This window comes from Chiloscyllium plagiosum, chromosome 5 (assembly GCF_004010195.1).
Source record: "Chiloscyllium plagiosum isolate BGI_BamShark_2017 chromosome 5, ASM401019v2, whole genome shotgun sequence".
NCBI classification, from domain to species: domain Eukaryota; kingdom Metazoa; phylum Chordata; class Chondrichthyes; order Orectolobiformes; family Hemiscylliidae; genus Chiloscyllium; species Chiloscyllium plagiosum.
In genome coordinates, this window is record NC_057714.1 from 35,375,803 (window position 1) to 35,395,974 (window position 20,172).

At 40.5% G+C, this 20,172-nt stretch overlaps 1 protein-coding gene across 1 annotated transcript in view; it reads right to left on the minus strand.

Moving 5' to 3' along the window:
- scin (scinderin) overlaps positions 1–20,172 on the minus strand; it is a 107,382-nt gene that overhangs the window by 81,056 nt on the left and 6,154 nt on the right. The window contains exon 3 of the mRNA XM_043689846.1: positions 14,631–14,792. Within this exon, the coding sequence (XP_043545781.1) occupies positions 14,631–14,792 (162 nt within the window). The remainder of the gene's footprint in view (positions 1–14,630; positions 14,793–20,172) is intronic.

Consider the following 20,172-nt stretch of genomic DNA (forward strand, 5'->3'; position numbering starts at 1 on the left):
CACATCAGGTAATATACCTGACTGAAGGCAAAAATCAACATCACAATTAGCAAAAGGCACAAGCAACTCATCCCAAATAGTGTAAATAATGTCCAAAACTGATGGGTATTGGGACTTCTGATTTTCAAGGGATTTGGATGATGATACTATTCTGCACACCACTGCCATGTTTTTCAGCAGACTGTGACTAATTTCTAGGCCTGAAAGTCAATCAATTCGAGTAACACAAATGTTACTTTTGAGACTGAAGGAGTTAATTCTAACAATGTATAATGCTGCTATCATTCTCACACAGCAAATCCTCTGACCAATTATAAGCATTGCCAGTGGAGATCTATAAATCTATATCAGGAATCTTGGAGAAAGAGCTAATCTTCCCAAACAAATTTAAGAGAATACAAGTTTGTGTCTACATATAAACATTACTAATAAAATTGGGTCAACAGCATTTAAATTTTAGCTTTGAGTCATTGACTTATTCTGTGTATGTTGGAAAATGAAATGTGCATATATCTTTAAAATTAGTGTTCCTGTCTCAGAAAATGTATTTCATGTGTTTCATCAAATATAATCCTATTCATTTTCATTTTGAATTAACTTTCAAGAAATGGCTTTTTTTGTTTGGGCTGAATAACGTTTGTTTAGTGTTCTAACATTGTTGTGTGATAGTCATATTATGAGAAAATAAATTGCTTAATTCAATGCATGCAGGTAGTGCTGTAATGCTTTGAGGTCAATGATGCAGTTGTTGACTCTGATGTGTCAAGTTATGCAAATCCTTGTAATGGCAATGAAGAAGGAAATCCAGAAATCAAAATCCTATTTACCTAATCTTTGAGCTAAGCATGCAATATTGCACTGCATATGGTAAGGAATGTGTGATTAGATGTGTCAAAATGACAGAACATATTCTTTTAGAATTTGGGCAGTTTTAATGGGGTTTTTTTCAGAGTAACCTTGATACAATAAACCAGTTTTTATTTGCAGAGAATAAGTCAGAGCTGGATGATGAGGTGATTCCCTTTGACCTGAGAATATTAGAGGCTGTTACTTAGCTTTGTTGTTTATCACAAGACAAGTGCATAACATGGCTGTGAACTTCACAACTGAGACATCAGATATGGAGTTAATAATTGTGCTTAAGTTTCAAAGGTTATGCCCTGAGACTGTCATAATTTAGTGTATCTTCCAGTAATGTAGTTTTGAATGTGATAATGATTAACGCATAGCTGTATTCACTTCCTACATTAATAAACAACTTTCGGCGAGTATGCAAAGTTTGTCTGAAGCTGCAATGACTGCTGTTAAGAAGAGTTCAGCTCAAAGGTCGCAAACCATTTGAAGCTATAAAATAAATTTACTTTGCAAGGAACATGATCATCATTTCTCAGGCATGTGCCCAAAAGTTGTACAAAGGCTTTGAAACTACAACTACTGCTGTACTGTAAACAATCTGTGAGAGTCTGAGGTAGAGTACTCCGAATTTCAGTCTAGAAATGCAACAATGCACTTCTATTCTCAATCTTATCTCCAAATCCATGCTTTTGAGACAGAGTATTCTAAAAACATTTTCATTGCTTTCCAAAGGGGAAATACATTCCACTAGTTGCACTGAACTTGGATATACTTGCCTTCAATGGCTTCTTAGTATTTTTGGATGGTAAGAATATTTCTAGGAAGTCTTATGGGGCAATGGGTAGTGCCCATGTCTCTGAACTGGAAGCTCCGTGCTCCAGTTCCATTCCAGAATTTGATGACCAAGTAAGGCGGTTCATAATATGGCCAAAGAGGGTAAATATTAATGTGCAAATCGTTTAAATGGGGCTCAGTAAAAATAAGGCAGCTTCTCAAACAGCCAGCCATATGATGGAAACAGAATTGGAAACTTTAAGACTCAGATTCATAACTTCAGGATGCAACATGCATGTAAAATTGTATGCTATCACAACAATTCAGAATCCATTGGGGATCAGATTGATGACGATAACGTGTTTCAATTTTTCTAGCTGGAGTAGATTCGGACTTGTACCCTTGCCTTATCCATGGTGGAGGTCTCAGGGCTATGGGTCAAGCCTGGCTTCAGGCACAGAAGATTTATTTTTATTATTCATCCAGGGGATGTGGGCATATGTAGTTGCTCTTAAAAAAGTGAACTTCCTCTTTGATCCACTGCCATCACTGTCCCCTTAGGGTGGAAATTCCAGGACTTTGACCCAGTGGCAGTGAAGGAATTGCAATATAGTTCCAAGTCAGGATGGTGAGAGGCTTGGAGGGGAACGTACATGTGGTGGTGTTCCCATGTATCTGCTGTCCTTGTCCTTCTAGATGGTAGAGGTCAAGAGTTTGGAAGATGCTGTCTAAAGAGCCTTGGTGAATTTCTGCAGTGCAACATGCAGATGGCAAGCACTGCTGCTACTGTGCATCAATGGTAGACAGAGTGGATATTTGAGGATGTGATGCCAATCAAGCGGCTACTTTGTACTGCATGATGTCAAGCTTTTGGAATGTTGTTGCTGCTGCAGTCATCCAAGTGGACAGAATTCCATCATACCCCAGACTTGTGCCTTGTAGATGGTGAACAGGGTTTGGGAGTCAATAGGTGAATTACACACTGCAAGACTCCTATCCTGTGACCTGCTCTTGGAGCTACAGTATTTATATGTCTAGTTTCTGGTTAATGTTAACCTTCAGCATGTTAAAAATACAAGATTCAGCTATGACAATATTATTGAATGTGAAGAAGCAATACTTTGATTCTTTTTATTGGAGATGGTCATTGTCTAGCAATTATCTGTCACACATGTCAGTCCAAGTCTTAATATAATCTAGATCATGCTGTATTTGGACATGGGCTGTTTCAGTATATGCAGAATTACAAAGGGTACTGAAACTTGTGCAATCATCAGCTAGCATCCCTACTTCTGATTTTATGATTGAGAGAAGGATACTAATTAAGTAGCTGAAGATGGCTGGGCCAAGGACACTATCCTAAGGAACTCCTGCAGAGATGTCCTGGAGCTGAGATAATTGACCTTCAGCAGCTTCGACCATCTTTATTTGTGCCAGGTCCAAAAAGCAGACAGTTTTTTTCTTGATTCCCATTGACAGTAATTTTGCAAGAATTCCTTGATGGCACATTTGGTCAAATGTGCCTTGATGTCAAAAATAGTCATTCCCCCCCACCCCCATGTTTGGACTAAAGCTATAATGATGTAAAGAGCTGAGTGTTCTTAGTGGACTAAACTCAGCATTAGTGAGCAGGTTACTGTGAAGCAAGTGTTACTTGATAGTACTGGTTGTGACCTTTTCTATTGCATTACTGATGATCAACTGTAGCCTATTGGGCCAGTATTTGGTTGGATTGGATTTATCCTGCTTTTGCAAAAGGGATATACCTGGGCTTAATTTCAGCTTTGTCAGGTAGATGCCAGTGTTGTACTTAACAGAACAGTTTTGCTAGCGGCATAGCTAATTCTGAAACACGAGTCTTTAATACTATGCCAGAACATTGTCAGTACCCATAGTCCTCGTCTGTTTCTTGATAACATGTGGATTGAAACAAATTGGCTGCAGACTGATATCTGGATGTTGGGGCCTTCAGAGGTAATTGAGATGGATCATCCACTAAGCACCTCTTGTTGAAGACATTTGTGAACGCTTCAGTATTACATTTTGAATGGATGTGCTTGGCTCCCCCATTGAGGATGGGGTGTTTGTGCAGCCTCTTCCTTCAATGTGTTGTTTATCTGCAGCTAACTACAGAACTTAGATCTGATCCTTCGGTTATGGAATCACTTAGCCCCGTCTAGCATTTGCTGCTTAGGCTGTTTGGGGAATCATGTTTTGTAGTTTCTCCAGGATGACACCTAATTTTTAGGTATGTCTGCTACTGCTCTTGGTATGCCGTCTCCATTTTTCATTGAACTGATCCCTTGGCTTGATAGTAACGATTGATTACGGGATATTTTAGGCTTTCAGGCTGCAGGTTGTGTTTGAGTACAGTTCTGCTGCTGCTGCTGATAGCTCACAGTGCCTCATGGATGCCCAATATGAGTTCTTCAATCTGTTTGAAAGTCTATCTCTTGCAGCACAGTGGTAATGCTAAACAACTCTATGGAGAGTATTCTCAATGTAAAGATAGGACTTTGTCTCCACAATGACTGTGCAGTGGACAATCTCAGATACAATCATGGACAGATGCGTCTATAGCAGGCAGATTGATGACAATAAGGTCAAATATATTTTTCCCTATCATTGGTTCCATCACTATCTACTGCAGATTCAGTACAGCAGCTATGATCTTTAGACCTTAGCCAGATCAGCCAGTAGAGGCGCTGCCAACCTACTCTTGGTTGTGGACACTGAAATCCCCTACCCAGAGTACATTCTATGTCTTTTCTGCCCTCAGTGCTTCCTTCAAGTGGTGTTCAGTCCATCATAGATTCATCAGCTGATCAGGAGGCAGAAGATGGCAATCAGCAGAAGGTTTCCTTACCCATTTTTGACCTGACATCATGAGACTTTATGAGATCCAATGTCAATTTTGAGGACTCCGAGAGCAACTCCCTCCCGACTATATAGCACTGTGACATCATCTCTGTTCAATCTGTCCTGCCATGAGGCATGGATGTTGATGATTTATGCTCAAAAGTATCCACCAAATAAAATTACAACAAATACATTTGACAAATACAAGAACAATTTGCACAGCTTCAAGACTGAAGTAACTAGGTAGAATTCCATGTGTCGAAGAATTGTGCATTAAAAGTTGTGGAACGAACCTCTATTTTTCTCAGCCAATGGGTTAGATTTTGACTTTGTGTGGTAGTGGAAGTTGGTAAGTTGGTAGTGATGAGTGATCTACTTGTTTAACATTACTCTTCACCATTTAACTTAATGAAGTTCATTAAGTTCAATGAAGACTTCAATGCAAATAGACAATTGAGAGTGATGTAAAATTGCTTACTCATTCATTGTTGCTGGTTTTAAACTATTGCACAAAATCAAACACTATCAAACAGTCCATTCAACCAGAAAGTGAGAAAACATTTTTTGATTACATTCTTTCTTCCTTTTTCACAAATGTCGTTATCCCCGTTTTTTTTTTTGCAGTTTAGGAAAGTTGGCACAAAGTTTGTTGCTATGTGAAACCAATTAGTTTCTGAATGCTTCAATTTAAGACTCCTGAGCCAATGGCAACATCAAGCATAAAAAAGATAACAGTTACAACTCTATCGGGTTTTACTCAGAAGATGACAACATTTTTTTAATAAAGATTATAAGTCCCTGCTTAGGCTGCTGACATTTATGAAGTCAGTTTACCTTTATGGTTGATGAAAATTATAAGGATTATGACTGCTTCGGGCATCTGGACTGTCATAAGAATTATGAGATATTGAAACTTTCAGGTTTATATAATCCAGTACTCAGCTGCGGGCTGAGTATTCATCTACTAAGCAGCCTGTAATTGGGAGGGATATGAACAGAATTGAGGGAAAAAGGAAAAGGGAAAGGGAAAAGAAAGTACAAAAGGTTAGTTAAATACTCAATTCCTCATGAAGACTTTATGCTCGAAATGTCGACTCTCCTGCTCCTTTGATGCTGTCTGACCAGTTGTGCTTTTCCAGCACCACACGTTTCGACTCTGATCTCCACCATCTGCAGTCCTCACGTTCTCCTATATTAAACACCATCTCAATTTTCTTCAACAGGAATGGGCTTACAAAGGCTGTTTAGACCTTCCAGCCCCTGGCCCACATTTTCCAATCTCTTCCCTGTATAAGGCTGTCCACAGTATCCCTCCCCATGCCTCCACTGTCAAATCACTGTGAACCACTGGGCCATTCCTTTCTGTCCTTGGTTGAATGAACTCCTTGCACTTGCCCACACTAACATGCTGCCTCTTCCAGTTGTGTTCAAGCAGAAGACCATTGGAGCCTGTGCATCTGAAGTTTGTTTCTGAGGTCTGTGAAACAGCTCCACAGAGGATGGTATCCCATCACCGAGTCACCTTTTATTTACACGTGGAGAGCTCTTGACACTGATCCTGCTTCCTGACAGCCAGCTCTCACAGTGAACTGAATCTCTGACACTCCTGCTTCTATCTGTCAGCCAGGACTCCCTGACTGGACCAGATTCTATAAGGTCCAACTAGCTGACTTTGTCACAATCACTACCTCTCTCCCCCTCTGAGTCCAAGGGCATAAACTGGTTGTTATTTTTGTAGCTCCTCCTGGATTGTTTTAGCAACAGGTCAGGTTCCTCTAACTCCACCTTTGATATTGGTTGCATGTAATACACAGTAACTTGCCTCTTGCAACCAAAGTAACACAGAACAAAATTCATTCTCCTCTTCAGGTAACAAAGGCGACATCAGCCGTGTCCATCGCAAAATGTGAGGCAGCTTCAACGCTTGACGAAGAAGGGAGAATTCACAGGTTCTGTTCCAGCCAGCAAAGCAATGAAGGAGCTGGGCACATTTTGCTCCCACACCATTTGCAATATTTATACGGTCCATGTGCTTGTCCAAGTCAGTCACACCTACCCAAACCTTATACATCACTGGAGCTGACTTTGCATCGAATGTGCCTCTTACCCATGCAGGGCCATTCCCATGGTTCCTACCCCAAACTTTGTCCCCTGAAGTAAATAGTCTCTCTCACTTAGCGAAGTCTTGTGTCTGGCACTGGTATTCCTGATACCATTCAGCCTCCCCGCCTTGGTTTGGGAAAATCAGACTTAACCTGATGAGGAGTCTTCTCCCTATTAGGAACTCTGCTGGAGTTATCCTTGTAATTGCATTAAAGGTGGTCTTATAAACAAATAGGAAATAGGACAGTGTGGTAGCTAGTGAAGCTTTAGGCTGTTTCTTTAAGCTTGCCTTCAAAGTTTGGACTGCAGCTCCATACCATTCATCATTCAATGATCAGGCAGAATTAGCAGTGGTATTCTCAAGCTCAGTTGGACTGGTGAGGGTGTCCACTTTCATCAAAATACTCTGCAACTCATATGCTCCACTTAGCACATTCTTCCCATGACAAAGTCAGTTGTAGTGACTGTTTGAAGTCCAGCTGCACTTCAACTATTAGGTGCTTTTGCATGGTTACATCATTAATCCCACTCTTGTTGCTACTGAAGTAATTCCACAGAGGCTGGTATCCTGTCACCAAGTCACCTTTTTTCACATGTGGAGAGTCCTTGACATTAATCCAGTTTGCTCAGAGCAGGCTCTCAGAGTGAACAGGAGGTTTATATCTGTCAGCCAGAACTCCTTGATTGGACCAGATTTACAGCCACAATCAGAGAACTCATATTCTATGAGGTCCACCTGGCTGCCCTCAATGCAATCACTACAGTCTGAAGTTTATTCCATCTGCCTGAGCTCCAACCTTCATGACTCCCAGACTGAATTAAATTCTACACGTCAATTTTGTTTTCGCTGCAAAGTTTTCATGCACAGCTTACACTTTGCATGGTTGTGGTTTGCATTCAAGCTATAATCATTCTGGTTTTACTCCTGTAAATGACTGATTCACCATTGTGACAAGCATAAAAGTTTTAAAAATAGATTTTTTTGACCACCCAAGTGAGAACTATGAAGGTAGTTCGAAAGAAATGTCACATGTTAATGATTGTGTTCGATATTACCTGCACATATAACCAAATATGCCCTCTAATGGATTGTGTTAGATTATGTCTGGTACAGTGTGCTTGAATGCTAAATGAACTATTTCAGTAATGACTGGGATATTCACTACAAAAATAGCCATCCATTTCATCTCCCTAAAATCTTGAAAAGGCCTCACGTAGCCAATATACATTAGGCCTCGCACAACCATGATATTTTAAAGTGTTGGATTTCCTTACTTGTTGAAATATGTGAAATAACCTGGCAACCTCAGTTTAAAATTAGTGACACTGAACTGGAGGCAGATTTTAGTTCCAACCTAAATTAGGAGAAATTTCCATTAGATGAAACCTGTTGAGCATCCTGCCCTCTGATTTGTCACATGCAGTCTTAGTAGATAAAGGTTTGTGCTGGGAGTGTAACTTTGGTGAAAATAAAAAGCCCTTGTGTATCTGCTAATCAAAACATTACCAGCTGATAAACTAAAGAAAGGGGTCATCATTTTATAAGGGACTACAACTTGTGAATAGGATGGAAGTGTAAAATAGGTAATAATAGTTAGTTTCCCACCTGGTTAGATTTTCATTTCCTATGAAACTGCAGTTTATAGACCAGCCTTAGTTACTTGTCATGTCCCCAAGATCACACATCCAAATAATTGCTTCCAAAGTTATAATTCCTGTAATTTAGGAAAGTAAGGCAGGCATTTCTCAGTAAATGAGGCACAGAGCCAATTAGTCTGTTTTCGGTAGTAGTGATTTTGGGTGGTATTGTTGACAGGACAACAGAAGAAGTCTACATTTTCTTTGAAATATGCCATGGGATCTGTTATGTCTAACTGAATAGATAGACAAGACCTGAATTCAACATATCATTTGAAGTATGAAACCAATGTAAATGTAGCTTTTGGTATTAAAACATCAACTTGAATTATCTACTTAATTTAGGGAGTGTGTAACACAACTGTAATTTTCTGACTCCGATGTAATATGTTATCAACTGAATCAAATTAATACTTAGTTGCAATTATGTCATGCTATAATTTTTTTTCAGTGTTCACATCATCAGAGTGCAGTCTCTGGAGCAGCATAATGGCATTACACAATACTTTTAGCAGAAGGAATTTACACTGTGCTCTAATAGAGCAGATGATCATTGATATTGGACACACATGCAGTATACATAATGGTCTGTATCCCCATCATAACAGACTCCATGGAAGTCGCCTGGGAATTTAAATAACCTATTCTATGCCTGGATCTCTCTGAAATTTTCCATTTAAGTTTGAAACTGTGGAGGGTTCTGAAGAAATTAAGTAAAACAATTACACAGGAAAACTTAGACAACTAATGTACGATTTAACACCTGAGTAACAATTCAACAGTACTAATTCATACATACCTTATACAACTCCAACTACATTCCCTACACCTCTTACACCTCGCAGAACTGGACCCAACACTATTCAGGGACCTGACCCTCCCCTGGACTGGACCTGAAACCCACCCCCTTCTGGATATGACCTGATCTGGCACTAATGCCTCTGCTGGACTTGACCAAACCCAAACTCCTGGATGTAACCCCTACCATTGAACTGTACTGGACACAACATCCCCTTCCCCTCTGCCTACTCAGCCTGGCATAGCCTAAATGCGACATCAATTATCGTGCCACTTTGTACCTTGGCACCTTAGCACCCCAGCCACTTGACCTACCTGCCTAGCACTTGACCCAGCTGGCAACCTACTCACCCATGCCCTACCCATCTTGCATACTACCCTTGGCACACTACCCCCTCTCCCAAAGTTGGCATTACCAGCAGACATTCTGAGGACATGTCCTACTTTTCTCCACATTACTTACCTGTCCCCTCTACTGGTCTGACACATTACCCTCCCAGCACACTAACATCATATTTCCTTATGTGGCTGGGTCTTTGATTGTTCGCCACAGCTGACTCGTGTGAATTGAACTGTCAGCATGCAAGTACAGCTCCACATTACTGAGGAAGGCCTGAGCACAATCTTCTCTCAGGAATACAGAGTTCCTTTCCCTTGTCAAAAAAAACACGGCCAGGGTGGTAGTTTGGGCGAGATTGCCACTACCCCAAAAATTCAATGTCTGCTACAAAATTAATATGTGAGTGAAAACATCAAGAGCATGATTCCAATGTGAGTCTGAAATTGGCCTTTCTGATTCATGAAATTACCAGAATTGTTTGAATCAAAATTCTCCTTCATGAATCAACCAAAGTCTGGGTTTTTCTTTTACAATCTGGATGGCGCATTTGCATAGTCAATTACTTGTTGAGCTAGCAGATGGTCAACCTTTAAATTGTTTACATATTGATTTTAGGTTTGAGTCATACAGTCACAGAGATGTACAGTATGGAAACAGACCCTTCGGTCCAACTTGTCCATGCCGACCAGATATCCCAATCCAATCTAGTCCCACCTGCCAGCACTTGGACAATATCCCTCCAAACACTTCCTATTCATGTACCCATCCAGATGCCTTTTAAATGTTGCAATTGTACCAGCCTCCACCACTTCCTCTGGCAGCTCATTCCAAACTCATACCACCCTCTGAGCGAAAACGTTGCCTCTTAGGTCTCTTCTATATCTATCCCCTCTCACCCGAAACCTATGCCCTCTAGTTCTGCACTGAAGAAGGGCTCATGCCCGAAACGTCGATATCCCGAATCAGTCCTTGCCTTTCCAAATGCATGTACATCCTGTCCTTCAGGATTCTCTCCAACAACTTGCCCACCACCGACATCAGGCTCACTGGTCTATAGTTCCCTGGCTTGTCCTTACCACCTTTCTTAAACAGTGGCACCACGTTAACCAACCTCTAGTCTTCTGGCACCTCATCTGTGACTATCAATGATACAAATATCTCAGCAAGAGGCCCAGCAATCACTTCTCTAGCTTCCCACAGAGTTCTAGGGTACATCTGATCAGGTCCTCGGAATTTATCCATGTTTATGCGTTTCAAGACATCCAGCACTTCCTCCTCTGTAATACTGACATTTTTCAAGATGTCACAATTTTTTCCCTACATTCTATATCTTCCATTTCCTTTTCCTCAGTAAATACTGATGCAAAATATTCATTTAGTATCTCCCCCATTTTCTGTGGCTCCACACAAAGGCCGCCTTGCTGGTCTTTGAGGGGCCCTATTCTCTTCCTAGTTACCCTTTTGCCCAATGTATTTGTAAAATCCATTTGGATTCTCCTTAACTCTATTTTCCAAAGCTATCTCATGTCCCCTTTATGCCCTCCTGATTTCTTTCTTAAGTATACTCCTACTGCCTCTATACTCTTCTAAGGATTCACTTGATCTATCCTCTCTATACCTGACATACGCTTCCTTCTTTTTCATAACCAAAACCTCAATTTCTTCTGTCATCCAGCATTCCCTATGCCTACCAGCCTTCCCTTTCATCCTGACAGGAATATACTGTCTTTGGACTCTCGTTATCTCATTACTGAAGGCTTCCCATTTTCCAGCCGTCCCTTTACCTGCGAACATCTGCACCCAATCAGCTTTTGAAAGTTCTTGCCTAATACTGTCAAAATTGGCCTTCCTCCAATTTAGAACTTCAACTTTTAGATCTGGTCTATCCTTTTCCACCAATATTTTAAAACTGATAAATTATGGTTGCTGGCCCCAAAGTGCTCCGCCACTGACAACTCAGTCACCTACCCTGCCTTATTTCCCAAGAGTAGGTCAAGTTTCGCACCTTCTCTCGTAGGTACATCCACATACTGAATCAGAAATTTTTCTTCTATACACTTAACAAATTCCTCTCCATCTAAACCCTTAACACTATGGCAGTCCCAGTCTATGTTTGGAAAGTTAAAATCCCCTACCGTAACCACCCTATTATTCTTACAGATAGCTGAGCTCTCCTTGAAAATCTGTTTCTCAATTTCCCTCTGATTGTTAGGGGGTCTATAATAAAATCCCTTTAAGGTGATCATCCCTTTCTTATTTCTCAGTTCCATATAAATAACTTTCCTGCACGTATTTCCGGGAATATCCTCCTTTAGTACAGCTGTCATGCTATCCCTTATCAAAAACGCCACTTCCCCTCCTCTTTTGCCTCCCCTTCTCTCCTTCCTGCAGCATTTGTATCTTGGAGCATTAAGCTGCCAGTCCTGTCCATCGCTGAGCCACGTTTCTGTAATTGCTATGATATTCCAGTCCCATGTTCCTAACCATGCCTTGAGTTCAATCTGCCTTCCCTGTTAGGCCTCTTGCATTGAAATAAATGCAGTTTATCAGTCCTACCTTGTTCTCTGCTTTGCCGCTGCGTGCCCTGACTGTTTGACTCGCCTTTGTTCTCAACTGTACCAGTCTCAGATTGAAATCTTTCCTCACTATCTCCCTGGGTCCCAGCCCCCACCTTACCAGTTTAAATCTACCCGAGCAGCTCTAGCAAATCTCTCTGCCGGTATATTAGTCCCCTTCCAATTTAGGTGCAATCAAACCTTCTTCTCCAGGTCACTTCTACCCCAAAACAGCTTCCAATGATCTAAAAATGTGAATCCTTCTCCCATGCACCAGCTCCTCAGCCATGCATTCATCTGCTCTATTCTCCTAATCCTGGCCTCATTAGCTCATAGCACTGGGAGTAATCCAGATATTACTACTCTCGAGGACCTCCTTTTTACATTCCTGCCTAACTCTCTGTAACCTACCTTCAGAATCTCAACCTTTTCCCTTCCTATATTGTTGGTTCCAATGTGGACAATGACCTCCAGCTAGTCCCTCTCCCCTTTGAGAACATTCTGCACCCTCTCTGAGACATCCTTGATCCTGACACCAGGGAAGTAAAACACCATTCTGCTTTTTCGCTGCTGGCCACAGAAACATCTGTCTATACCTCGGACTAGAGAATCCCCTAACACAATCGATTGCTTGGAACCCGATGTACCTTTCATTACATTACAGCCAGTCTCAATACCAGAAACTTCGACGTTCGTGCTACATACCCCTGAGTGTCCATCATCCCCTACATTTTCCAAAACAGAATACTTGTATTTAATGGGGATAGCCACAGAAGACTGCTGCACTCCCTGCCTACCTCTCTTACCTTTCCTGGAGTTAACCCATCTGTGTGACTGTATCTCCTACCACCTTACTAGTTTAAATCTACCCGAGCAACTCTAGCAAATCTCTCTGCCGGTATATTAGTCCCCTTCCAATTTAGGTGCAATCCAATCTTCTTCTCCAGGTCACTTCTACCCCAAAACAGCTTCCAATTATCTAAAAATGTGAATCCTTCTCCCATACACCAGCTCCTCAGCCATGCATTCATCTGCTCTATTCTCCTAATCCTGGCCTCATTAGCTCGTAGCACTGTATCTGAGACTGTATCTGAGACTTTCCCCCCTTCCTATAATTGCCATCTATTACATCCCCTTGCTCTTGTAAATTCCTTATTGCCTCTACCTGCCTCTCCAATTGATCCACTTGATCTGATAGGATTCGCAACCAATGGCATTTATTGCAGATATAATCCTCAGTAACCCATAAACCCTCCCTAAACATCCACATCCGACAAGAAGAGCATATCACTCTACTAAGGGCCATTTTTGCTTCTTTCAATCTACAGACCCAGAAAATAGCACTGTCTTATTCCTCTACAAAACACTTCTCCAGTTTAAATTAATACTTATGGCTTATATTTTAACTTTAATCAAGAGACATGGCTCAATAAAATATATAATCAAGAAAGAATGCACTCAACTCACTACTGCAGCCTTATTTTAAGGCCACGCCTTAAATCCACTTCTCTGCTTCTGTGCTGTGACCTTTTCCAAACAGGTTCCTCCAAGGTCAGTTGTGAATTCCACTGTTTTTTGATTTTCCCAGACACACTCCGATATCCAGCGATACATGAATTGAACAGTAAAGGCAGTAACTGCTAACTCTGTCAGTTAGCTCTGTGGGTTCTTTCTCTCTCTCTCTCTCTCTCCTGCACTTACCTCACCATCTGCTTCCTTTGTCTGTTCTTCTCCCTTTTAAAACTGCTGTTGTTTTGACCTTCTTTTTCTCCAAAGTTCCAAAACAATGCAACAGCATATAAAACAGTAATTGCTGCTCCTGGAATTTGAGGAAATCACCTCCAACACCTACAATACCTCAAAAAAAGGAGCAGCTATTGCTTTAGTGTGGGAATAAGACATAAAATCTAATGATTAGATCTGTAAGTATGATACTGTTTGCTACTATAACACACCTAACATTCAATGACAAATACAAAACTGTCTTCCTAACAACTTACAGCAAAGTGAATGGAGATCAATAGCACAATTGACAACTTGAGATCAGATTGGCCTTTGCCAAAGGCCCAAAGCAAAATAACATTAGTAACATCGTGTTTCCTTTGCATGTCTTGCTGACAGAAATACTCTCACCTTATTCATTGCATCCTAAAATTTCTTCTTGGGAATTCAATCAGTTAAAAGTCAAAAGACATAGTTTTTGTAGGGAGATGATGAGATTATATTTACAATAAAAGGGCTGTTTGCAAAATTAAAAATCACACAATAGCAAATCACATCAGAATGCACCATGCATGAAATTTGACATGCCAGCTTTGTTTCTTAGGTATAATTCTACATTTATATTGATTTGTGCAAATGCACTTTCATAATGAGCAGACCTTCTAATGTTGCTACATTGTCAACTACCCTTGTATTTTTAAAAAGAAATTGCATTCAACTTTCTTTGGAATGCGTTTCACTACAAAATTACGTTATATAGTTTATCCTGAGTAAAATAGTGGCATTAAGCAATGTCAAAAAGTCACACTCAGGATCTAATGTTCAGATATTATAAGTATTCAATCTCAAGCACTGTTGTATGTTTAATCCTCCAGTAAGCAACAGTAAACAGTGAAAGACACAGAGGAGGTGAAAGACATCAGGTAGACCAGAAGAGATCATCATTGTGAATTGTATTTATAAAATAAAATTTCCTTTCAACTTACCTTTCCCAGATCTATGATGAAACAATCTCCTTTATTAAAGCTGGCCCAGCTGAGAGGAACTTCTGTTGCTCTGATAATCCTCCTGCCTTTAATATGCAGCAATCTCTTTGCAGAGAGGTCATTTGTAATGACGTGTGTAAAACCAGAAGCGACACCACCGGCCTAAGGTAGCAAAAGAAATAAACAATCATGCATTTTTTATTTTCCATTGGCTATGCAAATATGAGGAGATATTAAAAAGAAACCTATTTAGGAAATAAATGTATTAAAAACTACAAGCATTAGTAAAAATGATCATTTTTAATGCTTGTCTGTAAACGTCAACACATTTTTGCCCGGTTTATGTATCAGCTAAGCTTTGCTCACAGAACAGTGAGAACAGAACTCCTAGACTTGCATGTTTGTCCTTGGTGGAAGTTTGCATTCCAATAAGACACAATGTTACTGAAAAGGTACTTCAGGCATATATGTTTCATTTATGCCTAATTTGCCAATTGTTACAAAATCTTCTGCTTTTGCTGAAACTTACATCTTCAATGTAGTACTTTCACATATCGTTCATCAGACAATGACAACATCTGAAGGTTATGGTGGAACAAACTGACTGCAGATACAAAATATTTTAATAAGATCAATGAACACACATGGCCAGAATAGCAGCCAGTGCAGGATGCCTGAAAGGACTGAATAGAGTTCCTTGCTCTTCAATTTGGAATGCCTGAAGGATCCAAATAAGTTAAGAGTGAAAGCCTTCTCCTCTGGCTTTCATGGAGTATCTTCTCAATTGTGTCTTTGTACTGTGTCACTTTGAACAATTTCTCCTTTCATTCGTCTGTCTCCAAGTCAAAGGTATAGCTATGGGTAGTCACATGGGTCCCACTTAGACCTGTCTCTTAGTGGGGTAGTGGAACATTCCTTATTCCAATTCTATTTTGATCCTTCACACAAAACTCTTCAATACATCAATGATGTAATCAATGTGGCTTCCTGCTCTTGTCTGGACTTAGAAACATTAATCAGTTTTGCTTCCAATTTCCATCCTCTCACTATCATTTGGTCCATCTCTGACTTCTCTTCTATTTCTTGATTTCACAATTTCCTTTTCTGAGAATAGACTGTCAACTAATATTCATTACAAACTGACCCAATTGCCACAGTTCCCTCTACTGCACTTCCTCAGCCCCAGTTCCTGCAAGGATTCCATTCAATTTGACCATTTTTTTCCATCTGTTGCATCTTCCAGTCGTGTTTCTGACATGTCTTTCTTTCTCTACAATCAAAGATCCTCCCCATTGACACAGTCCTCAACTGTGCCTAACCTATCCCTCAACACTTCTGCCCTCACCCTTCCAGAGCAATGATAGTGTTCCTTCTGTCCTCACTTTCCACGCCATCAGTCTCTGCATCCAAAGGAGCATCCTCTGCCAATTCTGACACCTCATTAGGATGAGTACATCTTCCCTTCACCTTCATTTTCAGCATTCTGCAAGGACTGTTCCCTCCTGTCACCCTGCTCCATGCCTCCACCACTCCAAATACTTCCTCACTCTCCTGTGGCATGTTCCCATACTGATGCAGAAGGTGTAACTCTTGCTCTTTCACTTCTTCCTTCTTCTCCACCCAAGGCCCCAAACAATCCTTCTAATAAAGTAGTGTTTTACTTGTACTTCCATCCAATCAACTAGAATCTACACTGACATGACCAAATGCAGAGGCTAACTGTTTTGCAGAATACCATTGTCTGTCTATCAAGAGTTACTCCAACCTTCCAGGTGCTTGTCCTTTTAATAAACCACCTTGATCCCACGGTAACATTTTCATTCTGCGCCTGCTATATTTTTCCAATGAAGCTCAATGCAAGCTGGAGGAACATTATTTTGCACTTAGGTACTTTACAACCTCTAGGAATCAATGTTGAGTTCCACAATTTCAGCCTTTGATTTCTGTCCTCCTTTTTTCTTACACACCCCACCTCACCCCCCACCAGCCCCGACCATGTCTTATTTGTGACTTGCTCGCCTTGCTCTCAGCACAGCAGATATATTATCTTCTTCTCACCGCTAACATTTACACATATTTTACATCGCTATCACTCCCTACTGCTTTGTCTTTGCTGTAAACACTTGCACAATCCATTTCACTTGCTCTTTTATACCTCTGTCAAAAGCTTAAAACCACCACTTTCAGAGCCTTTTAGTTCTGACGAAGTGTAATTTTGGACTCCAAACATTAACACAAGTTCTCTGTCTACAGATGTTGCCAGTGCTGCAAAGGTTCTCCAGCACTTTCTATTTTTATTCCAGATTTCCAACATCTGCAATATTTTGCTTTTATAGTACTTGGGTGGTTTTCAACTACTTTACCATTAACTGTAAAATTTGTGGAGAGTGCAGAGTTTTAAAGTATATTTAAATGTCCAACAAGAAAACAAAAACATTTCTACAAACTTTGAAGGAATGATAAAAGTTTCAGGAGGGAAGCAATTTGTTTGCATTTTTCATCATCGAGTTAGATTTAATATAGTTATGGAAAGTGACAAAAATAGACCTGTAGAAAAATTCTTAATTCGGGAAAGGCCCATTATGCTAAGTGGATATGTGACTCAATGGAAACTAAACGGGAAAAGGCTACTTGAGGGAAAACCATTGTCAAAACAGTGAGAAACATTCATGGAAAAGAGAAATAGGCTTCATAATAAATATGATAGCACAAGAGAAGGAGGGAGACTTCTGAATCTAGACCAGTAGTTATCAAAGAACACACAGAGTAGGATGAGACAAAAAGGCCAGCTTGTATCAGATACCAAAAACGAGGATAAAACCTAATGGAATTTTGGAAGTGCAGAGTCGAAATTAAAAAGGAAACTAGGAAATGAAAGCAAGTACATGAGAAAATACTAGCAAGTAGAATCAAAGAAAACCCAAACACCCAAAGACCCTTTACAAATAAATAAAGCGCAAGAAACAAGGTGAGGGAAGAAAAGGGCCATTGTGGATTAAGAGGTAACCTATATGCAATAGTAAAAGACACATGAATGGCTCTTAATTAACAATTTGGGTTGTGTTTTCCTGAATGGTTCCAATGTTAGCACCATTCTGGGTCCCAACCAACATGAGTCAGTTGTGTGCTGGCAGAAGGAATCTTCCAGGAGTTATCCAATATGGCTGACTGATGGGCTCCTTACGTGGAAGGTCCAATAGGAGAATCTGCAGCTCTGGACTGATGATGGCTCCACCAGCAGAGGTGGCTGCTGCTGGGGTAGGTAGGAAGTCATGACAGAACACTGATAGAAAGCTGTTCCTTTTCCTCGGGGATACTGTGTGTTTGGTTTTTTTCAGAGAGGTCATAAAACAGCCCAGGCTCCGATTTGGCTGGTTTGGTACAGAAATGAAAGTGTTTACTGAGAGGCCTTTTGTTTATATGTAAACAAAAGAGACTTCAGCCCACATGTTTTAGAAGTAAGCTGTATACTGAAAGGGGTGTGGCCAGTCTGGCAGCTGAAGTTTTGGGTCAGTTCAGCAATGGTGTGTATGGAAGAAAGCTGGAAGCCTCTCTCTCTCTCTCACTCTTTCTCCTTCTGCCCTTCTAATCTCGACTTGTAAGCCTCTGTTTCATTTTTACTCTGTCTTAAAGGAGTTTGCTTATTGGGACTGTTGTATATTTTCAGAACAGCATAATTAAGTCTAGTTTGGGCAGACTGAGTTCTGTGGGTATTCTATATTCCGTTCTTTGTGTTTAATTCCATAATTCTGTGAATAATTTTTTGTCAACCGAGCTAACTTACTCTGGGTAATTTTCACTGTACACTTACTGAAACAAATAGCAAAGTTACAGTCTGGGCTGCCTTCTTAAGAATGTTTTGAGCGGTCTGGCCTAGTCCATAACAACATTAACATGGATATAATCTTGCACTCTGCAGATATTAGACTGAAGTGGCCTACAGCATGCAGGGCCATCAGTGTGGTGGAGACATGTCTCCACCGGTTTATTTTTCTGACTATTTTGTCTCCATGTTGCCAACTCCTTCCCGGGGACACCCTGCCACTAGGAGGGTGCAGACAGTTGGTGGGTTCTGCACGCTGTGTGAAGTTCCAAGCTCCCTCAGAAAATCCACCCCAATTGGGCTTTAAAGTAGGTTGCTCATCTTATTGGAGCAGGCTGTCAACTTTCTTAACCAGCCACCACTAGAAAGTTCCTCAGGAGGAAGGAATGGCTTAGCCACTATGTACCCACAGCCTTCAGCTCCCTATCCATTTCTCATGCATCTTTTTTCACAAAAAAATGCAAAAACTGCAGCTTTTGTAGATCCTGATCTGCTGTGCTTTTTCCAACACTACACATTATTATCAGCATAATACAACTCAGGGAATGCCTCCCCCATATCCTAAAGTATAAAGGGAGGGAAGGAAGGAAGGAAATTGCAGAAACCCTAATTATCATTTTCCAGTCATCCAAAACTACAGGTGTGCTGTTGGAGAACTATTAATGTTATATTCTTGACTGAGAAGTGGTAAAATGACAATTGAGGCCATTCTGTTTCATCTTGATGCTAGCCAAGCTATTCAAAAGTTTTAGTCATTATTTATTAATGACCTGGATTCATTCGGAAAGTCGGCATGGATTTGAGAAGGGAAAGCAATGCCTGAGTAACTTGTTGGGATTTTGAGGAAAGATAAAAGGAAGATCAATGAGAGATTATATTTTTGATGCAGTCCACATGGATTTCAACAAGGCTTTTTTGACACGCTTCCACAGGGCTGTCCAGTCAGAAAAGTAAGCGCCAATAGGATCCAAGGCCAACTGGTACCTTGAATCCAAATCTGACTTGTGGCAGCAAGTGACAGATAACAGTTGCCTCATGTTTGGATGGCTGTCTTCAGTGCACTCCTTGAAGCCATGTGCTAGGGCTCTTGCTGTCTGTGGCATTTATCAATGACTTATGTCTAAACACAAGAAACAGGAGCAAAACATTTCCTGATGAAATGGCTGTCATTGACTGTAACAAAGAAATTGTAGAGTCCAGGAAAATATCAATGGACTGTTCAAGTGAGCAGGAACTGGGAAATGGAGTACAATCAGAGAAGTGCGAGGTAATGCCTTGGGGAAGATAAACAAGGGAATAAAAAGGAGAATGCTGAAAGCTAGAGTTCTGTCTGCCATTCTGGTCACCGCAACACAGGAAGGATGCGACCGGTTTTGAAAGATTACAGAAGAGATTAAAATTATGTTGAACAGCAAGAAAACTTCAGTTTAGAGGAAAGAGTAGATAAACAAAAGTTTTCTTTTCTATGTAACAGATGAAGATGACGGCAAATTAAACTGAGTTGTACAAAATTATGAGGGATCTAGATCAAGTATATCGCTAAAATTACCTTTAACAGGGAGATCAATAGATCCAAATTTAAATTAATCATAGAAGGTTTGGAGGCGTATTAAGGTGAAATTTTCACCTGGGGTGATAGGAGTCTGGAGCTTAAAAACTTGGATACACAGTTCTATGTTGTAATTGACAATGTGAATGGGATTATTAGGCAGCATTTCT